Source organism: Lissotriton vulgaris, chromosome 6 (genome assembly GCF_964263255.1).
Source record: "Lissotriton vulgaris chromosome 6, aLisVul1.2, whole genome shotgun sequence".
Taxonomy (NCBI): Eukaryota; Metazoa; Chordata; class Amphibia; order Caudata; family Salamandridae; genus Lissotriton; species Lissotriton vulgaris.
The window spans coordinates 1,782,257,502-1,782,283,105 of NC_141694.1; the positions used below are offsets into that span (position 1 = coordinate 1,782,257,502).

At 45.8% G+C, this 25,604-nt stretch overlaps 1 protein-coding gene across 1 annotated transcript in view; it reads right to left on the reverse strand.

Moving 5' to 3' along the window:
* LOC147709477 (cysteine-rich secretory protein 2-like) overlaps window positions 1-25,604 on the reverse strand; it is a 310,503-nt gene that overhangs the window by 134,289 nt on the left and 150,610 nt on the right. The window contains exon 4 of the mRNA XM_086925500.1: window positions 22,131-22,279. Within this exon, the coding sequence (XP_086781626.1) occupies window positions 22,131-22,279 (149 nt within the window). The remainder of the gene's footprint in view (window positions 1-22,130; window positions 22,280-25,604) is intronic.

Here is a 25,604-nt window from a genome sequence, read left to right on the forward strand (position 1 = left end):
TTGGTTCAGTTGCTCTGTCCATCACCACCCCCTTTTGTACCGCTTTGTTCGCCATAAGTTGGCAAGGTATGCTCAGACGTGAGTCCCTTGCACACTTTGCCACTGGCTTCAAGCAAGCCTGGCTGAAGACGGCTGCAATGCCAGAAACCGGTCCTAGGAAGCTTGTTTCCGGTCCAGGAAAGGCATGGCTTGGTAGTTTGGGCTGGACTGTTCCCATGAGGCACAGGGTTAGACTGAATTGCATATGGCCATGTCTGAACTGTGGTGGCAGAGTGGGCTAAAGAACGGTGATGGATTAAACCCAGATCTGTTGACTGGGTGTGAGTGTTTGATTGATTCAGATGCTCCGTCCATCACCACCCCCTTTTATACCTCTTTGTTTGCCATAAGTTGGCAGGGTATGCTCAGACGTGAGTCCCTTGCTCACTTTGCCCCTGGATTCAAGCAAGCCTGGCTGAAGATGGCTGCAATGCTAGAAACCGGTCCTAGCAAGCTTATTTCCGGTCCAGGGGAGTCATGGCTTGGCAGTTCGGGCTGGACTATTCCCATGAGGCACAGGTTCAGACTGATTTGCATATGGCCATGTCAGACTTCGGGTGGCAGAGTGGGCTAAAGAACAGTGATGGATTAAACCCAGATCTGTTGACTGGGTGTGAGTGTTTCATTAGTTCAGATGCTCCGTCCATCACCACCCCCTTTTGTACTGCTTTGTTCGCCATAAGTTGCCAGGGTATGCTCAGAAGTTAGTTCCTTGCTCACGTTGCCACTGGATTCAAGCAAGCTTGGCTGAAGACGGCTGCAATGCCAGAAACCGGTCTTAGGAAGCTTGTTTCCGGTCCAGGGAAAGCATGGCATGACAGTTCGGGCTGGACTGTTCCCATGAGGCACAGGGTCAGACTGATTTTTATATGGCCATGTCTGAACTGGGGTGGCAAAGTGGGCTAAAGAAAGGTGATGAATTAAACCCAGATCTGTTGACTGGGTGTGAGTGTTCGATTGGTTTAGATGCTCCGTCCATCACCACCCCCTTTTGTACTGCTTTGTTCGCCATAAGTTGGAAGGGTATGCTCAGACGTGAGTCCCTTGCTCACTTTGCCACTGGATTCAAGCAAACCTGGCTGAAGACGGCTGCAATGCTAGAAACCAGTCCTAAGAAGCTTGTTTCCGGTCCAGGGAAGTCATGGCTTGGCAGTTCGGGCTGGACTGTTCCCATGAGGCAAAGGGTCAGACTGATTTGCATATGGCCTTGTCTGAACTGGGGTGGCGGAGTGGGCTAAAGAACGGTGATGAATTAAACCCAGATGTGTTGACTGGGTGTGAGTGTTTGATTGATTCAGATGCTCCGTCCATCACCACCCCCTTTTGTACCGCTTTGTTCGCCATTAGTTGGCAGGGTATGCTCAGACTTGAGTCCCTTGCTCACTTTGCCACTGGATTTAAGCAAGCCTGGCTGAAGATGGTGCAGTGCCAGAAACCGGTCTTAGGAAGCTTGTTTCCTGTCCTGGGAAGGCATGGCTTGGCAGTTCGGGCTGGACTGTTCCCATGAGGCACAGGGTCAGACTGATTTGCATATGGCCATGTCTGAACTGGGGAGGCAGAGTGGGCTAAAGAACGGTGATGGATTAAACCCAGATCTGTTGACTGGGTGTGAGTGTTTGATTGGTTCAGATGCTCCGTCCATCACCACCCCCTTTTGAACCGCTTTGTTCACTATAAGTTGGTAGGGTATGCTCAGATGTGAGTCCCTTGCTCACTTTGCCACTGGATTCAAGCAAGCCTGGCTGAAGACGGCTGCAATGCCAGAATCCGGTCCTAGGAAGCTTGTTTCCGGTCCAGGGAAGGCATGGCTTGGCAGTTCGGGCTGGACTGTTCCCATGAGGCACAGGGTCAGACTGGTTTGCATATGGCCATGTCTGAACTCCGGTGGCAGAGTGGGCTAAAGAACGGTGATGGATTAAACTCAGATCTGTTGACTAGGTGTGAGTGTTTGATTGGTTTAGCTGCTCCGCCCATCACCACCCCCTTTTGTACCGCTTTGTTCGCCATAAGTTGGCAGGGTATGCTCAGACGTGAGTCCCTTGCTCACTTTGTCACTGGATTCAAGCAAGCCTGGCTGAAGACGGCTGTAATGCCAGAAACCAGTCCTAGGAAGCTTGTTTCCGGTCCAGGGAAGGCATGGCTTGGCAGTTAGGGCTGGACTGTTCCCATGAGGCATAGGGTCAGACTGATTTGCATATGGCCATGTCTGAACTGGGGTGGCAGAGTGGGCTATAGAACGGTGATGGATTAAACCCAGATCTGTTGACTGGGTGTGATTGCTTGATTGGTTCAGGTGCTCCGTCCATCACCACCCCCTTTTGTACTGCTTTATTCGCCATAAATTGGCAGGGTATGCTCAGACGTGAGTCCCTTCCTCACTTTGTCACTGGATTGATGCAAGCCTGGCTGAAGACGGCTGTAATGCCAGAAACCGGTCCTAGGAAGCTTGTTTCCGGTCCAGGGAAGGCATGGCTTGGCAGTTCGGCTGGACTGTTCCCATGAGGCACAGTGTCAGACTGATTTGCATATGGCCATGTCTGAACTGGGGTGGCAGAGTGGGCTAAAGAACGGTGATGGATTAAACCCAGATCTGTTGACTGGGTGTGAGTGTTTGATTGGTTCAGGTGCTCCATCCATCACCATCCCCTTTTGTACCGCTTTGAGTGCCCAACCAAAGGCATGGACTTTTGAAAGCAAACTTTTTATTAGATCCTGAATATTGTAGACAGATGTGTGACTGGATTACTGAATTCTTTAAAATGAATCGGGGAACTGCTTCAGATTCTATTGTTTGGGATACAATTAAAGCCAGTTGCGGGGGAAACACTAAGTTACTCGATACTTAAACAACATAAAACTCTGGCAGAAATCAAGGATGGGATGAGCAGCTAAGGTTATTAGAAAAAAAATATATAGTTCAAGTAATCTGTCAACAAAACATGGATAAAACTCTAAAGGCCATTGCAATATTAAAAATGAAAATTCATCGGCCTTTTGCAACGAGGATTGCAACAAAAATGTCTATGAACAGGGCTCAGGTTTATAAAGCGGGGGAAGACACTGGTAGGATCTTAGCGGAGAGATTAAAGCAATTGGAAATATCTTACAGAATCTATAGGATACAGGACCATTTCAATCAGATACAGGAATCCCCGGGCAAAGTCTTGAATGTTTTTCTTAAAGTTTATATCAACCTTTATACAGAGGATGAAATAGTAGTTACAGAAGTGAAAATGAAGGAATTCAGGGTCATATTACTAAGGAATAGCAATATTTTTTTTATTGCTGCCTATCGCTGGATATGTTAGCGGAGAAAACATGCTATTAGCAACGTTTTTCTCCATTGTGCCAAAATATCCAGCGATAGCATTGAAATGAGTGAATATCGCTGAGAACACAGCGATATTCATACATTAGCGACGAAATGCTCTTAGCCATGTTATCCACCTCCTATTAGATAACATGGCTAAGAACTGGTCTGAGCAGGCGTTAGTTTTTGGCGAAAGCGGGAATATTTCCATCGCTACGCCTGCCTTGCTAATAGGTGATAGCGATGTTAGCGACTGCTTGCAGTCGCTAACTGGTTGGGTACGCCCACTTTGCATGTCATTAGCGATAAATATCGCTGACATGCAAAGCGGGCCCCAAACCGCTCGCTATCGCCTAAAAGCTGTCGCTAACATTAGTTAGCGACAGCTTGCTAATAGAGCGATAGAATTATCGCCGCTTAGCGGCCGTAAACGGCCGTTAAACCGGCGATAATTTTCTATCGCCACCCTTGGTAATATGCCCCTGAGTTCTGCTATTGCAACTAATAAAGTTTCACAACACCAAAATGAGGAATTAGAAGTAGATATCACTTGGGAGGAAGTGGAGGGAAAAATGGTGTCACTAGCCATGGGCAAAGCTGTAGGTCTAGATGGTATCCCGTTAGAATTTTATAGAACATTTTGCCACGTTTTAAGACTGGAACTTATGACATTATTTCTTGCTGCTCAATGCGGTATAGTAGATAGAGTGAGCGACCCAATAAACCTTTGGGGGCTTGGGTAAAACGTAATAGGATGGGTAGATTTGCCTCCAAAGGAGTTTGTTTTGACAATTAAATTTAGTTAATTGTGTAAATAAATTAAATTCAGGTAACTTAATAATCCTGGGTAAAGTTAATTTCAATGAATCAGATGAACACACATATACTTAAGACTGAGTAAACATGACAATACTTAACATTGAAACAATGAAACAATAACCAATGGACATGTGTATAGGCAAAATAGTAGATTTTATCACATTTGAATCATAAAGGGAAAAAATACAATACAGAAAAATATATATACAAAACAGGAATACAGGACAAGTATCAGAAGACAAATCAGAATCTCTGTAAAGCCTGTAAACCGCCTATCCAAAATACAGATGCATAAATTCTCCTTTGGATAAAGCTGAATACTTTTTACCGGATCTTAATTCGATAACCATCAATCGATGTGATGAAACGGAGATGATTTGTAAGAGGACTCAGAGGTTAATCTTAGGAATAGCGAAAAGGTAGGCAATTAAAGCTCTCCTCCTGGTTAGTCGCGCCTCACACACTCGTCAAAGGGATCACAATGTGTTTCAAAATCGTCAAAAATGTACGATCTGTAGGAATCCTGAGAGTTCTGATAGCGGGGTGTATCAGCCGTCACTCTGCAAGCTATTCCTAAGATTAACCTCTGAGTCCTCTTACAAATCATCTCCGTTTCATGACATCGATTGATGGTTATCGAATTAAGATCCGGTATAAAGTATTACTACTGATGCCAACAGAGCTCAAGGCACACAATACCTCAGTGATCTTCTTTTGTGGGGAGTTACAATATTAACTTTCTTCTGTCCTGATGATGGTCTTAAAGAGTTGCCCATAAAGACCGAAACGTCGACTTTCAGCTTTATCCAAAGGAGAATTTATGCATCTGTATTTTGGATAGGCGGTTTACAGGCTTTACAGAGATTCTGATTTGTCTTCTGATACTTGTCCTGTATTCCTGTTTTGTATATATATTTTTCTGTATTGTATTTTTTCCCTTTATGATTCAAATTTGATAAAATCTACTATTTTGCCTGTACACATGTCCATTGGTTATTGTTTCATTGTTTCAATGTTAAGTATTGTCATGTTTACTCAGTCTTAAGTATATGTGTGTTCATCTGATTCATTGAAATTAACTTTACCCAGGATTATTAAGTTACCTGAATTTAATTTATTTACACAATTAACTAAATTTAATTGTCAAAACAAACTCCTTTGGAGGCAAATCTGCTCAATGCGGTATAGCACCAGATTCATGGTGAAAAACCACCATTATTTGTCCTTACTCATACAGACCGATCTCACTGATCAATTCAGTTAGCAAGATCTTCTCAAAAATCATTGCTCAGCGTCTAGGGGCAGTCATCACTCCTCTAGTATCCAATGTTCAGCACAGGTTAATCCTAGGTAGGGATACTGCTTATCACGTGAGACGGGTGATAGCTCTCCTGGACTGAGCTCAAGCAACTGAATATGTATTGGGGGTGATCCTTTTGGACGCCGAGAAGGCGTTCAACAGGGGCTCCTGAAAATATATGTGGGAGGTCTTGCGATGGAAAGGTTTCTGCTCTCAGTTTATACAAGCAGTTAAGACCCTATACATAAGTCCGGTAGCCTCTATACGTATATCTGGTCTAGAATCCGACTTATTTAATATCAGCAGAGGCACAAGGCAGGGGTGCCCGTGCTCCCCTCTTTTATTTGCATTATATATTGATTTATTTTTGAATAAGTTAAATCAGCACATAGGTATTAAACCAGTTAGTCTTTGCAATATTGAGTACAGAGCATTAGCGTATGCTGATGATATAGCTGTAGTCTCTAGCGATATTGTTACTGCTCTTCCTGCAATAAATTCACTAGCTGTGCAGTTTGGCTGCTTTTCTGGATATAAACTGAATATAGAAAAAACTCATGTGCCATATTCAGGTAAGGATCCCCGATGGATGTGTCAATTATTCCTGAACAACATATTTGGGAGTGAAAATTACATCTGTGGTGGATAAGATCCCTGATTTGAATATTCTCCCTGTGATGGAGAAGGTGAATGCAACTCTGGAACGGTTAGATCATCTTTATCTATCCCTCCATGGTAGATGTAAAGTATTAAAAATGTTGGTTCTTCCGAAATTTTTATATATGTTAGAACAATCCCTTTAGAGTTCTCCTCATTGTTTTTTAAAATTAGAGAGGATTTGCTCTAGATTTTTGTGGGGGTATCGAAAACCGAGAAGGGCATATAAAAAAATGGTTCTACCTAGACATCGGGGGGGCTGGGGCATATCACATTTTGTAATGTATTATTGAGCAGCTATGCTGCAATTTATGGGGCCTTTAGTTTTTAGGGGTAAAGCTGAGATTCCCTTTTGTCATAGACTATCCATTTATGAATTTGGGCTGGGAGAAGAGGTGAACGGCTGCTTAGTGAAGACAATGGAACCTAGCTCTTATAGAAAAACAAAGTTTAAGATACTCAAGGCAGCATATATGGTCTGGAAGCAAGTTAAATGAAAGTTACAGATCTTAAATCTGAATGTTTTTACCCCTTTTACGGCTTCTGGGACACTGCCCATAATTTTTCGGGATTTAGTAACAATCAGATGGGGCCTAAAAGGTATATGTTGTTTAGGGGATCTGTTTGATCAAGGTCATCTGCTAGCATTCTCAGACCTACAGGAGAAGTATAGACTAGGCAAGCAAGATTTTTTTCAAATATCTTCAAATTTGAATTTTTCTTGCTATGTCAGATGTAGGTACAGGACAACAATTTTTGAAAATCTTGCTAATCGAAAAAATGACGAAGAAAACATCAATAGGTCATTATTGGCCATCAGATTTTTGGCTTTGTCAGTGCTTGTTTAGTTTCACTATGGTATTTCCAAACCTTTATTTTTTAGTTGAAACATTGTCTAGAAGTGAAAATATTTTTCAGTTTTAAAAAGCACACATTACCACAGTAGTCCCTTGGATTTTGAACAAATACTTTGTGTATGGATGTGCTCCTTGTGAAAGGGCATAATGCCATCAATAACTGTTGGAAGGATGATTATTAGTAGGGATACGTTTGCACACACCACTAGCAATAAGCCCACCAACACAATATAAGGCCCAGTCAAGATCTCAATACATTATTCTCTTGCTCAGCCCTTGGAAGCTGGCAGCGAGTAGGCAGGCTTAACTTGGAAGACAGTTGTGTAAACCATTTAAAAACACCAATATAGTAAATAAGTAAGACACAACATATATAAAAATAGGCTATATTTGTATCTATAAAATAACACCAATATGACAAATATCCAATATAGGGAACAAGAGATATGAATTTCTAAATAATAAACACTTTCTAGTGCTTAAAAACACAATAGCGCCAAATTGTGGCATCTAGTCAAAGTTCGAGGCAGACCGCGATGGAAACATGGTCGGATACACTAAGTGGGAGGCTTCAGTAAAAATTTTACCATCGCACTTAGAAACTTTTCTGGAGGATTTTCTCTCGATGTCGAGCAGGCCTCTCCAGCAGGCTGGATTCACAGCGGCGTCATTTATTTATTTATTATTTATTTATAAAGCGCAGCATATACCCTCGGGCGTCTTGGCGCTGATAAAACCAGTTATTTGTGATGGGAGGCGAGGGGAAAGAAAATCATTGATCGAACAGCCAAGTTTTTAAGAGCTTGCGGAAGTGAAGGAGGGAGGGGCTCTGCCTGATGTTTAGGGGTAGAGTTGTTTCAGAGGGAGCCGCTGGTCAACTCCTGGAACTCTTGAGCTCCAGAGCGTTCAGCTGGACAAACCTAAAATCCAAGCCGGGTCGCGGTTCAACATAGTCCTCTTGACTCTCGATATTGGGTTATGCACCTTATGGAGCTTTTTTACAAAAGTTCTCCAAACTCAGAAGGTGCTCCTAAAGTTTCTTGAGGGGGTTCAAAGTGTCCACACACAAAATCCAAGGTTCCAGAGTCTCTGAGTTGCTCCTCAGAAGTTGGAACTACAGTTCCTACAATGCACCTGGCCGGCTGAAGGTAGTCAGCTATGTTCTTCTTGCTGGAGAAGATGCAGGTGCAGATCAATTTTAACCTGTTACTTTCAAGTGTTCCACTCCTCTTTTGGAAGAAATGCAAAGTCCTTAGGGCTATAGTTCCTTAGTGTGCAGCAGGAGCAGGTATACTCCTGAGGCGTGAGCCGGGAGAGGAGAGTGAGTTGATCGCTGCCTGTCTTTTAATCTTGCGTATTTTGCACTAACCTGCACTTCCCATCTAAGAAGGATTGTGATACTATATTTTAAATTGCGCATCCATTATACCTAGCTGCAGAAGTGTATTTTTTTCAGTTTAAGAAAGTTTTATTTTGTTTAAGAAAGAGTACAGCATAATATAACAGTATACAAAAAATCAGAACCAATGTGAAAAGACAAGGAGAAGGAGATGAAAAGGAGAGTTGGTTCGGAGAATGTGAGAAAAGGAAGAGATGGGAAGAAGAAAGTAGGAGGAGAAAAGAAAAGAAAAAGAAAGAGAGAGAAAGAAAAAGAAGTATTTTTAACATTTATTTTACCTGGTGCTGGGGTCACAAAGGGAGTCCTGTGGAGCTGCTGATGTTGAAAGGGAAGCGAACACATCGGAGTAGCGACTCGGACGGGTGCCATTTTTGAAGCGGCCCAGGGTTAGCGCTCTAGACTTCCCCCTCCAGAGATGGTCATAAACAGGGCAGGTGCGAACGCGCAGCGGACATGCGCAGCGGGCGCGCCGGTGGTGTGCCGAAGGCGCGCCAAAGGCAAGCCCGTCCACGCCTGGCCCGCACCTAGCGCCAGGACCCCTGCCAGCTACACGAGCTGGAAATTATCCAACATCACCTATGATGCTGACTCACTCAAAAAATTAAATGTGGCAGAGAGAAAAAGCAACTGCATTGTAATGAATATGGAGAAGAGATTTGCAACAATCCCATGTGCTTGCCCAAGCTGCAAGAGTTCGATCCCTCCTTTTCTAATGTCTTCGCTTTAGGCCTTATCTAAAATAAACCTTGGGAATGGTAAGGAAGGAGTGGTAAACCTTAATTGCCTCCTTCTGAATGCCAGGTCTCTGGTAAAACACAGTTTGGAATGTGCCTTACTAATCCAGGATGGAAATATTAAAATTGCTTTTATGACAGAATCATGGACGGATGCGGCCTCTGGCCCAGACTTAGTTAAGGCTACCCCGCCAGGCTACCACAGCTATACGAGGGATAGACCATTGAGAAAAGGGGGGGGACTTGCAGTAATATATCATAACTCCCTCAATTTCTTCTTTCAACCCTTAATTGTGGAAGGGTTTGAAGCTCTAGCGTTTAATTTTACCCTTTTTAATCACCATTCTTTCAGAGGATGCTTGGTCTACAGACCACCAGGTCCTAAAAATATCTTCCTTAGTTCTGTGGGAAGTATATTGGAGGAAGGTCTCTGCTCTAAGGCCTTTACGGTCTTGGGGGACCTTAACTTCCACTTGGAAAACCTCATGGATGCTGATACTAAAGCACTTATTGAATTGATGGATGGCGCTGACCTGACACAATTGGTGAAGGGACCCACGCACAATGCAGGCCATACTTTGGATGGTATTTTCTCTAACCATCCAACCTTAGAGTTCACAAAAACAATTCCGGTCACTTGGTCGGGCCACATGGTAGTGTTATTCGCTATTTCAGTGCTGAAGCCTCAAAGCAGAGGATGTCCGTCCAAATCTGCCATGCCCTGTAGGGCCTGGAATAAGGTTGAGGGGCGAGCGCTTGAGGATCTCCTGCTCTCTTCTAAAGATCCACTCCCATTAGAGGTTGAGGCGGCGGCCCTTGCATATACAAGCTGGGTTGAAAAGGCCTGTGCCACTCTCGCCCCATGTCAAAACACGACTATTACACTAATCCCATAAAACTCGCCAAGAACTCAGCGAAGGAATTGCTTATAACGGTTTCCACTTTGGCCGCCCCTTTACCTGCAGTTACACCCGCCAACCCTGCACTATGTGAGGAACTAGCCAAATTCTTCTTAGGTAAAGTAGAGACAGTTTTTAAAGCTTTCTCCGGTTTAGATATGCCAATCTGCCCGGCGAACACGCCAGAAAACACAGCAGAGGTTACCGCAGGGGTAAAACTGGAGTGTTTTTCCCAGGTAAATGTTGATGAAATTATGCGTTTACTTCAAGAGGCAAGATCAGGTTCCCCATCAGATCCTTGCCCAGTTGCTGTGATTAAACTGGCTCCAGGTCCAATAGCTACATCATTGGTGACTGTGTTTAATAATATGTTCTTGACAGGAGGCTTTCTGTCCTGCTGGAAACATGCCTCAATTCTGCCCTTATTAAAAAAATCAAATTTGGACTTCAGGGATCCAAACAATTATCGCCCCATAGCGAGGCTCCCTGTACCAGCCAAATTAATAGAAAAAAGTGATGAACACCCAATTGAGCTTGTTTCTCATGGCCACTCATGCACTGTATCCCTCCCAACACGGTTTCAGAGCTAGCCATAGCACGGATTCCGCCCTAATCAAAACAACGGAGGAGATTAGAGCGGTGACCGATGCGGGAGGCAGGGCCGCGCTATTGTTTTTGGACCTCTCCGCGGCCTTCGACATGGTCCACCATGTGATTTTGCTCGACCGCTTGAAGGCATGCGGAGTACAAGGAAATGTGCTCAACATATTCAAAGCATTCCTTTCCAGCAGAGTTCAGAGTGTGGCCTTAGGCGAATTTGAATCGAAACCCTTCGTCTTACCATGTGGGGTTCCGCAGGGCTCCTCCTTGAGCCCCACGCTATTTAATATATATGTTAGCTCATTGGCCCCAGTAATCCAGGCTTCCGGCTTTGATCTTACCTCCTATGCTGATGACACCCAGATTGTGGTGTCCTTGTTACCTGAGAAAGAAGGAGTAGACAGGAAATTTCAGGACTGCATGCTGGCGCCGGAAACTGGATGGCTGTAAACTGTCTTAAATTGAATTCAGCCAAAACAGAAGTCATAGTGTTTGGCTCAAATGTGAACTTCTGGAGTCGAAACTGGTGGCCGGTGCGAATGGGTAATGGTCCCACCCCCGTATCCAAAGTTAAAAACTTGGGGGTGTTGATCGATGATCAGCTTACCTTTCGATCCCAGGTCAACGCGCTGTCCTCCTCCATTGCTTTTCTGCATTTGTAAGATTCTGCCATTTATCCCAGGAAATGGCAGAAAAACAGTGGTTACTACTCTGGTCTTGGAGCGGCTTGATTATTGCAACAGTCTGTTTCTTAACGCCCAACAGGGCATATTAAACAAATTGCAGGTTCTGCAGAATGCTGCAGCCCGGCTTATTCTGGACCTCCCAAAATACGTCCCCATGTCCCAGGAGTTGGCCAAACTTCATTGGCTCTCGGTGTGAAAGCGGATCTTGTTTAAAGCACTGTGCCTGGTATTCAAGGCCTTACGAGGCCTAGGGCCATCATTCCTTTGGCAGCACTTCTATTGGTATCGCCCAATCAGATCTGCTGATGTAGGGTTGATTGCAGTACCTCGCATTAGGAGAGCACGCTGTGGAGGCAGAAGTTTCGTTCTGGGCGCTACCAAGGTCTGGAATGCCCTGCCCTGGCTCTTAGAATGATTACTGACCTTATGTCCTTTAGAAGGGCGCTGAAGACTTGGCTGTTTACCAATTAATTTTCGACCCGACATTGCCCAAGGAGTGATATTTAGCGCCAGGACACCTACGGGTAACAGAGCGCTGTATAAATGTCAAAAATAAATAAATAAAATAAAATTCAGAGTGCAGTTCTATTGGTGTAGACTAGGGCTCCAACAGGGCAGTCCTACTTCTTGTATTTTCAGGCATGAAATCTGAGTTGCTATGCAGCTCTCCCATATTTTTCGAGTGTTGTGGGGTGATAGCATATTCTTTTCCCAAAAAGCACTACACTGTAAAATTCAAGATAGAAATACTTTCTCCTTGGGGTTAAGATCTGGCTAAACCATCCTACTGGTGTGGCTCATTTCCCTTAACACTCCCAAAACTGACCTCCACGAATTCCTTTCCTGGGGCTACCATCGATCTGAAAGTTATAGAAATAGGGGATAGGCCTGGCTTTCATCCTCACTGTCCTGCTCATTTTGAAGACCAGTTATTTACCCAGCCCCTTCCTGGCCCGCTCTTTGCAGCTGAAGCTCTAGCCCACCAGATATCCCTTGTCTATATGCAGGCCACTTATCAGCTCATCAGATAAATTTGGAAAATCCTGTCAAGGGCTGGCCAATCAGGAGAGGCTGCTAGAAGGCTGAATTTTAGCTGACAGAAAAGAAAGTTCTATACATTTTCTGCACTAGTTATGATAAATTCACAAATGGCAAGTTGAATTTATCATTACTTATCTTTTAAGTTGGTGTGGGCAGAGAACTCTTCTCCGCTGGCGGAGATTGCAGATTTTCACATACACCGCGTTCCGCTGAGAACTTGAAGTTTATGCAAACTCCGACTCCGGAGTGGAGTTCAGCCCCGGACCCCCTCCGTCTCCACCCGCCTCAATAAATATTTTTAAAAGAAAAAGAAAAATGAAGGTAAAAACACACTTACCTTTATCGCTGTGTCTCCGGGCTGCCCTCCTCCTCCTCCTCGTGGTCTATCCTGGAGAATCCCCTATGCCAGACGTACGTCATGGTAGGACTGCGCACAACGTACATCTGACATAGGGGTTTCAGTTTGCAAAAGAGAGCGCGGCAAGGAGGAGGAGGGCAGCCTGGAGACGCCGCGATAAAGGTAGGTGTGTTTAATTTTTTCCTTCATTTTAATTTTAAAAATATTTATTGAGGGGGGTGGAGAAGTGGAGTTTTTGCCCAACTCCGTGTAGCTCCGCATAGAGCAACTATGCCAGCTTCGCTCAGACCTACTTTTAAGTCCTTGAAATATTATTTTAGCTCAATCATGTCAATAGTTATACTTTATTACAGTATTCCCACGTTAGCGTATGGAGCTAAAAAGATACAATGGGCAAAATCAAAATTGGTAGTTTTCCCCTCACCAGGGCATATAAAACATCTTTTAAAGTGTTGCTGCTTATTTTGACATGGGACCCTTAAAACATCTTTTAAAATGTTGCTGCTTATTTTTACAAGGGACTCTACCCTGTGGGCACCTCTGGTAGACCTTAGGGGGGACATATATGTAAAATAAGGTAATTAAACAGTATACCAGGCCATTCTCTCCATCAATGAAAGTGGCCATCCATTCAACCGAACCAGTCCAGTTTTTTCATCAACTCCCCTTCTCCACGGGCATTCAAGTGTGCGGAGTTAGATTGTTGTACTTCACAAAAGGACTTCGCTGAAGTGGAGTGGTGTGGCTCACTGGTTAGAGGCGGCAGACCTGGAAGCGAAGAACGGCCTGGGACCAGGGTTCAATTCCCGATGCGGCAGGGTTGTGGACCAGGGTCAGCGGACTCGATAATTCTTGCCTCGGTGCATACTCTAACCAGGGATCACACTCGGCAACTCTGGGCATTAGCTTGCCTCATCTCTACAACGGCCCCCCACATTCGCCGGGGATGCCTGGTTTCACCTTGGAGATACCCAGTAGGGACCATCTCACACGGATAGCCAGGACGGGTTCCCCAGTGATCTACGACGCCTCAGGGCAGCAGTGCGCTTTACAAGACACATTACATTACATTAATACTTTGGAAGAACCTTTAAATTCAAAGTCGAATTTGCATACAATTTTAATTTAAAAGCAGCTTGCAAAGCCGGGCTGACTTTTAAAATTACAGCAGGCAACACATCAGTGCACACTTTAGTGTATTAAATCTACTGGGCCTCTAAACCTACATGCCCTGCCATATACTAGGGACTTACAGGTAGGTTGTCAGTACCCATTCTAATTAAACCTAATTAGCATATATATTTTATCGGAGCACTGGCCCTGGGTCTTGTTAGCAGAACCCAGGGCATGGTCAGTATTAATTACCACCAGTATCGGTCAAAATAAATGGGGTAGATCAGTGCCAAAAGGATTCGTTTCTCACACATAGGGCCTGATTCTGATCTGTTTAGGTAAGCATTCCCACCTAGGGCCCGATTACAATGTGGTTAGAAAGGCATCCTAACGGCATTTGCTCCTTCCAAATTGGATCGGGAACGTGTCTTCCCAAACAATGGCCAGATTACTATGCGGTTAGAAAGATATGCTTCCATAGAAGTGAATGGGAGTCCAACCAAATCGTATCTAGAAGCATCCGGATGCATCATACTTGGTCGGTCGGACTCTCCTGATCACAGTTGGTCGGGAGCCATTTCCAAACCGATTAGATCTGGAAGATTTCTTAACCGCATCAGAATCAGGCCCTAAGAGTTAACCTACCCAGTGGCTGAAGTGGACTCAACCACTGCCTCATACATTATGCCGAAGTTAGTGGAAGATGTGAGTGACACAATAACAGACCAATGGATGAAAAGGGATGTATAAATGTCCCTCTAAGTAAACATATAAATGAAACATTTTTAAAAAGTACATTTCTTGGCTAACACTAGACCTAACATAAAACAAGAATAAAACAAGCATTGGCGAAGCCAATGCGTTTGTGCACTGGGTGTCAGCCTTTTGGCTTTGTAATTGCTTGTTTTGTTTAGACATAGTTATTGCAAAACTTCATTGTTGAGAAAGCTGCTGGGCCCGTATCAATCTAAAAAAAAAAACTGTGTAAAAGTAAAAGTATGTTTTGTCTTTAACCCCTTCACTGCGGCGGCTATTCCGCCGCAGTGCTAAGGGGGCGGGGGGGGGCGCGCGGCGCACCCATGCTGGTGACGGAACCGCTCTGTCACCAGCCGCGGTTGTGCTGTGCTCATGACAGAGCGGTTCGGTCACGGCCCCGCCTGCTCAATGGAACGCTCAGCGCAGGCGCGGAATCTGTGCCGCGCAGGTGTGCCGAGCAGGCCGTGATGGAACCGCTCCGTCATCAGCACAGCTCGACCACGGCTGATGACGGAGTGTTTCCGTCACCAGCAGGGGAAGAGTTAAGAGAACATACTGCCATAGTAGTCTTAAGATAACTACTTTGTGTGTGTATGTGTCCTTCTGAGAGGCAGAATATCATTGCTCACAATGAAGCAAGCCAGTGGCTGAAGTGTTCTGAACCAGTGCCCCATCCCCTGTGGCTCTAGTGGCCAGAAGATAAATGTGAATGGCACAATAGCAGATCAATAGATGATGAGGTCTAGATGAAAGGCCTTTTAAGTGATCATATTATACATATAATTTTATTGAAATCAAAAGGTCAGATCTGCTGATGTAAGGTTGATTGCAGTACCTCGCATTAGGAGAGCACGCTGTGGAGGCAGAAGTTTCGTTCTGGGCGCTACCAAGGTCTGGAATGCCCTGCCCTGGCTCTTAGAGTGTTTACTGACTTTATGCCCTTTAAAAGGGCGCTGAAGACTTGGCTGTTTACCAATTAATTTCCGACCCAACATTGTCCAAGGAGTGATATTTAGCGCCAGGACACCTACGGGTAACAGAGCGCTGTATAAATGTCAAAAATAAATAAAATTAAATTCAGAGTGCAGTTCTATTGGTGTAGGCCAGGGCTCCAACAGGGCAGTCCTACTTCTTGTATTTTCAGGCAGGAAATCTGAGTTGCTATGCAGCTCTCCCATATTTATCGAGTGTTGTGGGGTGATAGCATATTCTTTTCCCAAAAAGCACTACACAGTAAAATTCAAGATGGAAATACTTTCTCCTTGGGGTTAAGATCTGGCTAAACCAACCTACTGGTGTGGCTCATTTCCCTTAACACTCCCAAAACTGACCTCCACGAATTCCTTTCCTGGGGCTACCATCGATCTGAAAGTTATAGAAATAGGGGATAGGCCTGGCTTTCATCCTCACTGTCCTGCTCATTTTGAAGACCAGTTATTTACCCAGCCCCCTTCCTGGCCCGCTCTTTGCTGCTGCAGCTCTACCCCACCAGAGATCCCTTGTCTATATGCAGGCCACTTATCAGCTCATCAGATAAATTTGGAAAATCCTGTCAAGGGCTGGCCAATCAGGAGAGGCTGCTAGAAGGCTAGATTTTAGCTGACAGAAAAGAAAGTTCTATACATTTCCTACACTAGTTATGATAAATTCACAAATGGCAAGTTGAATTTATCATTACTTATCTTTTAAGTTGGTGTGGGCAGAGAACTCTTCTCCGCTGGCGGAGATTGCAGATTTTCACATACACCGCGTTCCGCTGAGAACTTGAAGTTTATGCAAAACTCCGACTCCGGAGTGGAGTTCAGCCCCGGACCCCCTCCGTCTCCACCCGCCTCAATAAATATTTTTAAAAGAAAAAGAAAAATGAAGGTAAAAACACACTTACCTTTATCGCTGTGTCTCCGGGCTGCCCTCCTCCTCCTCCTCGTGGTCTATCCTGGAGAATCCCCTATGCCAGACGTACGTCATGGTAGGACTGCGCACAACGTACATCTGACATAGGGGTTTCAGTTTGCAAAAGAGAGCGCGGCGAGGAGGAGGAGGGCAGCCTGGAGACGCCGCGATAAAGGTAGGTGTGTTTAATTTTTACCTTCATTTTAATTTTAAAAATATTTATTGAGGGGGGTGGAGAAGTGGAGTTTTTGCCCAACTCCGTGTAGCTCCGCATAGAGCAACTATGCCAGCTTCGCCCAGACCTACTTTTAAGTCCTTGAAATAATATTTTAGCTCAATCATGTCAATAGTTATACTTTATTACAGTATTCCCACGTTAGCGTATGGAGCTAAAAAGATACAATGGGCAAAATCAAAATTGGTAGTTTTCCCCTCACCAGGGCATATAAAACATCTTTTAAAGTGTTGCTGCTTATTTTGACATGGGACCCTTAAAACATCTTTTAAAATGTTGCTGCTTATTTTTACAAGGGACTCTACCCTGTGGGCACCTCTGGTAGACCTTAGGGGGGACATATATGTAAAATAAGGTAATTAAACAGTATACCAGGCCATTCTCTCCATCAATGAAAGTGGCCATCCTTTCAACCGAACCAGTCCAGTTTTTTCATCAACTCCCCTTCTCCACCGGCATTCAAGTGTGCGGAGTTAGATTGTTGTACTTCACAAAAGGACTTCGCTGAAGTGGAGTGGTGTGGCTCACTGGTTAGAGGCGGCAGACCTGGAAGCGAAGAACGGCCTGGGACCAGGGTTCAATTCCCGATGCGGCAGGGTTGTGGACCAGGATCAGCGGACTCGATAATTCTTGCCTCGGTGCCTACTCTAACCAGGGATCACACTCAGCAACTCTGGGCATTAGCTTGCCTCATCTCTACAACGGCCCCCCACATTCGCCGGGGATGCCTGGTTTCACCTTGGAGATACCCAGTAGGGACCATCTCACACGGATAGCCAGGACGGGTTCCCCAGTGATCTACGGCGCCACGACGCCTCAGGGCAGCAGTGCGCTTTACAAGACACATTACATTACATTAATACTTTGGAAGAACCTTTAAATTCAAAGTCGAATTTGCATACAATTTTAATTTAAAAGCAGCTTGCAAAGCCGGGCTGACTTTTAAAATTACAGCAGGCAACACAGCAGTGCACACTTTAGTGAATTAAATCTACTGGGCCTCTAAACCTACATGCCCTGCCATATACTAGGGACTTACAGGTAGGTTGTCAGTACCCATTCTAATTAAACCTAATTAGCATATATATTTTATCGGAGCACTGGCCCTGGGTCTTGTTAGCAGAACCCAGGGCATGGTCAGTATTAATTACCACCAGTATCGGTCAAAATAAATGGGGTAGATCAGTGCCAAAAGGATTAGTTTCTCACGCATAGGGCCTGATTCTGATCTGTTTAGGTAAGCATTCCCACCTAGGGCCCGATTACAATGTGGTTAGAAAGGCATCCTAACGGCATTTGCTCCTTCCAAATTGGATCGGGAACGTGTCTTCCCGAACAATGGCCAGATTACTATGCGGTTAGAAAGATATGCTTCCATAGAAGTGAATGGGAGTCCAACCAAATCGTATCTAGAAGCATCCGGATGCATCATACTTGGTCGGTCGGACTCTCCTGATCACAGTTGGTCGGGAGCCATTTCCAAACCGATTAGATCTGGAAGATTTCTTAACCGCATCAGAATCAGGCCCTAAGAGTTAACCTACCCAGTGGCTGAAGTGGACTCAACCACTGCCTCATACATTATGCCGAAGTTAGTGGAAGATGTGAGTGACACAATAACAGACCAATGGATGAAAAGGGATGTATAAATGTCCCTCTAAGTAAACATATAAATGAAACATTTTTAAAAAGTACATTTCTTGGCTAACACTAGACCTAACATAAAACAAGAATAAAACAAGCATTGGCGAAGCCAATGCGTTTGTGCACTGGGTGTCAGCCTTTTGGCTTTGTAATTGCTTGTTTTGTTTAGACATAGTTATTGCAAAACTTCATTGTTGAGAAAGCTGCTGGGCCCGTATCAATCTAAAAAAAAAAACTGTGTAAAAGTAAAAGTATGTTTTGTCTTTAACCCCTTCACTGCGGCGGCTATTCCGCCGCAGTGCTAAGGGGGCGGGGGGCCGCGCGGCGCACCCATGCTGGTGACGGAACCGCTCCGTCACCAGCCGCGGTTGCGCTGTGCTCATGACAGAGCGGTTCGGTCACGGCCCCGCCTGCTCAATGGAATGCTCAGCGCAGGCGCGGAATCTGTGCCGCGCAGGGGTGCCGAGCAGGCCGTGATGGAACCGCTCCGTCATCAGCACAGCTCGACCACGGCTGATGACGGAGTGGTTCCGTCACCAGCAGGGGAAGAGTTAAGAGAACATACTGCCATAGTAGTCTTAAGATAAGTACTTTGTGTGTGTATGTGTCCTTCTGAGAGGCAGAATATCATTGCTCACAATGAAGCAAGCCAGTGGCTGAAGTGTTCTGAACCAGTGCCCCATCCCCTGTGGCTCTAGTGGCCAGAAGAGAAATGTGAATGGCACAATAGCAGATCAATAGATGATGAGGTCTAGATGAAAGGCCTTTTAAGTGATCATATTATACATATAATTTTATTGAAATCAAAAGGTCAGACCTAAAACAAAAGAAGCATTGACAAAACCAATAAGTCAGGCCTTGGATGCCTGCCTTCTGGCTTTAGCAATGCTAATTGTGTTTTGTCATAGTTATTGCAAACCTTCCTTGTTGGGGAAGCTACCAGCCGTCATCAATCTAAAAAAGAAACAAAAAACGGGCTAAAAGTCATCGAATGAAGCTACGTTGTGTGTCGATTTGCTCCTTGTGATAGGACAGAATTTAGTCACTCACAGTGAAGTTATGCAGTGGCTGAATTGGGCTCACCCATTGGCCCACGCTGTATGCTGTAATAGAAAAATGTGAATGACACAACAATAGACCAATGGGTGGAGAGGTCTGGCTGAAAGAGGGCAGAAAGTATATTATTCATTTCATTTTAGTAAAATCAAAAGGAATTTTGTAATGCCTGACTTAAAAATGTCCTACTGGGAAAGTAAAAGGAGATGCAGCTTCTGGTGTCATCTTGTGGTATTAACCATGTTAGCCGGCTTGTCATTAATAAATAGTGCAACTTTGCCTGAAAATCTATAAATAAACCTTTACAGCACAGGTGCGGGCCCAAAGCACAGGCCTTGGGACTAATGACACAGGGGAAGCTCCTCTGTTGGAGCGGAGGAGCGTCACCCCACTTAAATGCCTCCGAGCCACGAGATAAAAAATAAGTCATTACCATTTGATTTTTCAGCCTGCTGTCCCAAACAGAGAGTCAGGCCAGGGCTGTGCTTAGTGTGAGCAGCAGCAGGAAGGAGGGTGGGCTGTATGTGCACTTTTCAAAGTGCACCTTTGGCTGGCTGTCATGTGACAGACAGCCAGACATGCGCCCTTTGAAACCTCAAAACCCTGAAGTCTAAAGACAGCTGGGTTAGTGCAAGTGCACGCTGCCAGAGCACTGTGGAGCGCCGAGACAGGCTGCTCCCTCCACTCAAGGGTCTGATCTCACGCTGGTGAGAGAAGCGCCATGATTGGTCAAGGGATTTGCTGGGGCCTGCACAACAGTTGTGACGAGATCTGGAGTGAGGCGGTCCTGTAGTGAGATAAATTCATTTTAACATATTTGAATTGTATTTGTGCCCTCCCATTTATTTTTATACATTTGTACTTTTTTTTTGCACGTGTGTGCCCTCCCCCACCTCCCTGTAGATGCCAGCCACCACTGTAATGACACCTCTGCCCCCTCCCACTTCAGGATATCAACAATAAATATGTCAAGTGAATGAATGTTTATTCTCATATTTCATGGCCTTTCTGACATTTAGTTTGGCATTTAACATGCAGTGAGTATACTGGCCTTGGAACGAATATATGATTATACCACGATTTCAGTTACCACGCATGGCTTTACCACGCGAATTTTACCTCGCAAGTGGCTTTACCACGCTGGTATTTACAACGTAGCATTGTACTACGAGTAGAAACGTCTTACCTTCACGTCTTTCTCCACGAGCCCTTACTTCCATCCTCCTTTGAAACAAGCGTCAAAACACGTATACCAAAATAAAAAAAGGACTGCTTTTTTGACGTACACGGCACGTCTTTGGGGGAGGCTCTTTCCTCTTTCTTTTAAATTTATGTTCGTTTTTTTGTTAAAGTAACCTGCTTGTTATTTTTGGGGGGGGAGACCCCCCCCAGCCCCCCTCCGAGCCCCCCCCCTCCCTCTGCCCCCTCATGCCCACGCAGATCGACTTCAAGGAATACCACGTCTCCCCCTAGCCCGTGGTAAAGACGTCGTGGAAGGTACCCTGCGTGGAAGGCACCCTGCGTGGTAAGTGTCACGTGGTAAACGTGAGTAGTGGTAATGCCTTCGTGGTAAATGATGTTTCCCCTTGGAACACCTACTTGATGCTCTGACTAACACCTGGTTGTAACATGTGGCGGCAGGGTGATCGGTACACATTTGTTTCTAGCTGGTTTATGTTCTAATTAGATGTCAGAGTACAGTCATTATTGTCAAAGAAGACTGCTCCACACAGGTGACTGCAGTGTTGGAAATTTGGTGCTGTATGCCAGTGTTCATTATAAATTAGATTAACTAACCTCTGATCTGACCTGGGAGCATCTATTAAAAACGAATATTAGCTCTAACACGGAAACATTTTTGTACACTTTTTATTGGACTGCTTACACATGCACATTTTCCATACATTAGCTTGGAGTGGTTTTTAATTAAGAAAAGTCTATCCATCAATGGTGTGCTGTTCCTCAGTAATATGCACTGACACACCCAAAGTTCTACATGAGGTCTAAAACTTTGGGGCGTATTCACAATGAAGGGGCGGAGTGTTGTGTTAGCCTTCCTGGTTTAACGCCACCCTACGCCAGTTCTGAAACACAGGGCTGTTCCATATTTACAACAATATGGTTCAGCCCTATGTTTCTCCCTAAATTTAGGAGCCTAGCGTCAACGCAGGCACACTTGCACCATAGTGCGTGAGTGTCTGCATTGAGAGGAAGATTGTTTTTGTGCAGGAAGGGACACCTCCCTGCACTGAAACAATCAATGGGCTTTTGCTATTTCTATGTGTGCGGCACAATAAAGCATACATGAAAACAGCAAAAACAAGGAGAGATGATACATTTTTCCTCGTTTTGCCTGTTTAAGACCAGGTTTTCCCTGGTCTTACTTTTGCAGCTGCCTCCTATTTACACTGCCCTTGTAAATAGGGGGCAGTGTCAAAATCAATGGGTGGTGCAGTGGAACGCCCACCACAACACCCATTGCCCTCCCCTTTCATGCTACTTACAGCGTGAAAGGGGGCCTTATTTACAAGGCAGCGTTAAGTGGCTTAGAGCTGCCTTGTAAATAAGCCGGAGCACATATCGCCACAGGAACGTCACTAAAAGTTGCTCCTGTGGTGACACGGGCTTGTAAATATGCCCCTTTGTTCCTTAAACCCTATCATATCTATTTTTATATTGTATATTGGTGTGCTTCTAATGAAATACAGAATATAGGGCTGGTGAAACACATTACCTGGGTGTAATGGCCAACCGTTGCCCCTTCTCGTGTTGCACCAGTGCCGTACTTGAAGTCCTTGTTCTCGTCGAACCACACTTGGATACAAGCGTCCCACGACAAAGATACTCCGCCTGCCTTAGCGAGGTTCTCCCCACAGGCGGAAGCTGAAAACAAGACAATGTTCATCAAAAGCACGCAAGGTTGACCTCTGCTACCACCAGTGTACATTTCCATTCATAATCCGGAGTGAATTTAATGTATACAATGCGTTGTTCAACATAGGTGGCATAGTATAAGCCTTAGAGGATCAGGGAGGGGCGGTCATATTGGGCTGAAACATGACTCTTATGGGTAGGGATCCATACGTCACAGCCTGTGCCTTCTCGCAATCACCTCAAAGCTTGGACCTTATTTCTACATTTTCCTGATCTCTGTGTATTTCAATATACTTTCTAGTGCAGCGCCTCAGCAACGTCGGAATCCAGGAGAAGGCACTGGAGTGGATCATCTCCTTCCTCGCCAGAAGGACACAGAGAGTCCGCCTCCCCCCGTTCAGATCAGAAGCCACTGAAGTCATCTGCGGCGTTCCTCAAGGCTCCTCGCTCAGCCCTACCCTCTTCAACATCTACATGAGCCCCCTCGCAGCCATCGCACGCCAGCACAACCTCAACATCATCTCCTACGCCGACGGCACCCAGCTGATCCTCTCCCTCACCAACGAGCCCGCCACTGCCAGAGCCAACCTACACGAAGGGATGAAAGAGGTAGCCGAATGGATGAAGATGAGCCGCCTGAAACTGAACTCGGACAAGACGGAAGTCCTCATCCTGGGATCTTCACCCTCCGCCTGGGAAGACTCCTGGTGGCCCCCCGCCTTAGGCAGCGCACCCAAACCAAACCATCAGACCACGCACGCAACCTGGGCTTCATCCTGGACTCCTCCCTCTCCATGACCAGACAAGTCAACGCCGTCTCCTCGTCGTGCTTCAACATCCTGCGCATGCTACGGAAGATCTTCCGGCGGATCCCCACCGAGACCAGGAAGACGGTCACCCAGGCCCTCGTCATCAGCCGTCTGGACTACGGCAACTCCCTCTACGCCAGAACCACCGCCAAACTCCAGAAGAGACTCCAGCGGATCCAGAACGCCTCAGCACGACTCATCCTGGACATCCCCCGCCGCAACCACATCTCCGGACACCTGAGAGAACTGCACTGGTTCCCGGTCAGCAAGAGAATCACCTTCCGTCTCCTCACCCACGCACACAAAGCCCTACACAACCAAGGTCCAGGATACCTCAACAGCCGCCTCAACTTCTACGCTCCCAAACGCCAGCTTCGATCGACCGGCCACGCCCTCGCCGCCATCCCCCGCATCCGAAGAGCCACATCAGGGGGAAGGTCCTTCAACTACCTCGCCGCCAAGACTTGGAACTCCCTCCCGACCCACCTCCGCCTGACCCAGGACCACCTCGCCTTCAGGAAGCAGCTCAAGACCTGGCTGTTCGAGCAGTAGCGTACCCCACTCCCCTAGCGCCTTGAGACCCTCCGGGTGAGTAGCGCGCTATATAAATGCTTTGATTGATTGATTGATTGATTGATTGGGCAAAATGGCCCCCAAGATAGATAGATAGATAGATAGATAGTCTTTATGGTGTCGTTATTTAAAACCATAACAATATTTTTGAAAAAGCCAATACCACTGCTCTAAAATCATAGTACAACACAATGAATCAATACCACAAGCAGCTCTCAACTCCCATGCGAACTTAGTCCACTAAAGTGCCAAGTGCAGAAAAAATTCAGACAAAATAGTCAATAAAATGATTTTGTTGTTAGTAAGGTGCAATGAGGCGATTCTTAAAAAAGGAGCACTATTTATTTTGGTTAAGGACAACTAATCAAATTCAAAGCTGGAGAAACCACAGCCGCCCCGCTGGTTCTACTTTATGAAATAGCCAGTGCAATGGGATCACAGACAAAGTGCTAGTGATGCTCTAAAAGCAACATACTAGTCAGTAGTTTAGAAATGAACAAATACACATGCAAAAAGTCAAAAAGGCCAAATATGGTCCAGCAAAAAGAAATGGGAAGTCACCAACAGGCAGGCCCGGACTGGCCGTTGTGGGCACCGGGCAATCCCCCGGTGGGCCGCAAGGGTGGGGGCCGGTTTTGGCCCCTGGGGGGCCGTTTTTGTTACAGGGCCGTTTTTGCAGCATAGCTGCAAAATCGGCCCTGTAACAAAATCGGCCAAAAACCGGCCCCAGCAAAGAGCTCGGTCGCACCCCCAAACCCCCCCAGGGGGGCGGCCGAGCACTTTGCCAGGGCCGGTTTTGGTTTCCAGTCCGGCCCTGCCAACAGGTATGCCAGTTAAAAACGGTATCAGACGATAAGTTCAGTGGCTTCAGAGCTTCTCTAAGAAATGTCACACATAGAGCTGATAGCTAGGTTAGACAAATCACTAGTGCAGCCTCTTCCACCACTACAACCAGGGCTAGAATGGGAAACCACGCGGAGGGCTGGGGTGTGGGGGGGGGGGGGGGGGTGGAGAATGAGCAAGTGTACACTGCTGCTTTTGTTTCTGGGGCCAATATTTCAGCACCACTGCAAAACTGCCCCAGTAACAAAACCCACCACCGCTGAGAAAATGGCCCTCACCTTTCCAGCCTTCCGGTGAAATGTCCGACGCCCATTATGGCAAGTCCGGACCCGACTAACCAGTATTGGACTCATATTTCAGCCACTCTGTCAGTCTCTCCACTGCCAGATAGGCCACCTTGAAAGGGCCAGTGTGGGCTGTGATGGGACCAAAAAAAAAAACACTCAATGTCGGTTGCTCCTGATTTCTAAATGGGGGTGGCAGTGTTGGTCAAATAAATAAAAAATAAACATACTCTTGCCTTCTTCTCCAGCACCGAGCTCTGCTCCCAGAACTGCAGTTGTTCCCATGAGCACATGCTCCCAGCACCCCACACAATCCCATCGCTTCTCTCATGCCATTACTCCCAGCCCGAGAGAAGTGCTGGGATTGGGCAGAGCGGGACTGTTTGATGCTCCAGCAGGGACTGGGAGACTGTGCTCCAGAGCCCTGCAGGTACCTCAAAGGAATAGCCTGGGGATACCCAAGTGCGCATGCAGACATGTGCACTTTCAGTGCCCACAGCGCCTCCTCCCCCTGCTGATGACTGAGACCTGGCCCCATCCCGCCACAGTCTCGCAGACTCTGCAAACTCAGCCAAGTCAATAAAAAAAAAGGGTTTTATTATCACTTTATTTTTCATCTTCTTCCTATAAGCAGTGGGGCAACGCTCATCCGGCTTAGTGGGGAAGTCGCCCCTGCACACACTGGTCTTTTCAAGATGGCCCATATGGTCCTGCCAGACTTCACGAAAGGCCAGACCCTCATTGACTGCGTCTGTTGCACAGTTCAAAGGCATGTGAACAAGCGAACAGTTTGTTGTAGTTGTGGTTACCAAGCCTTGCATAGCT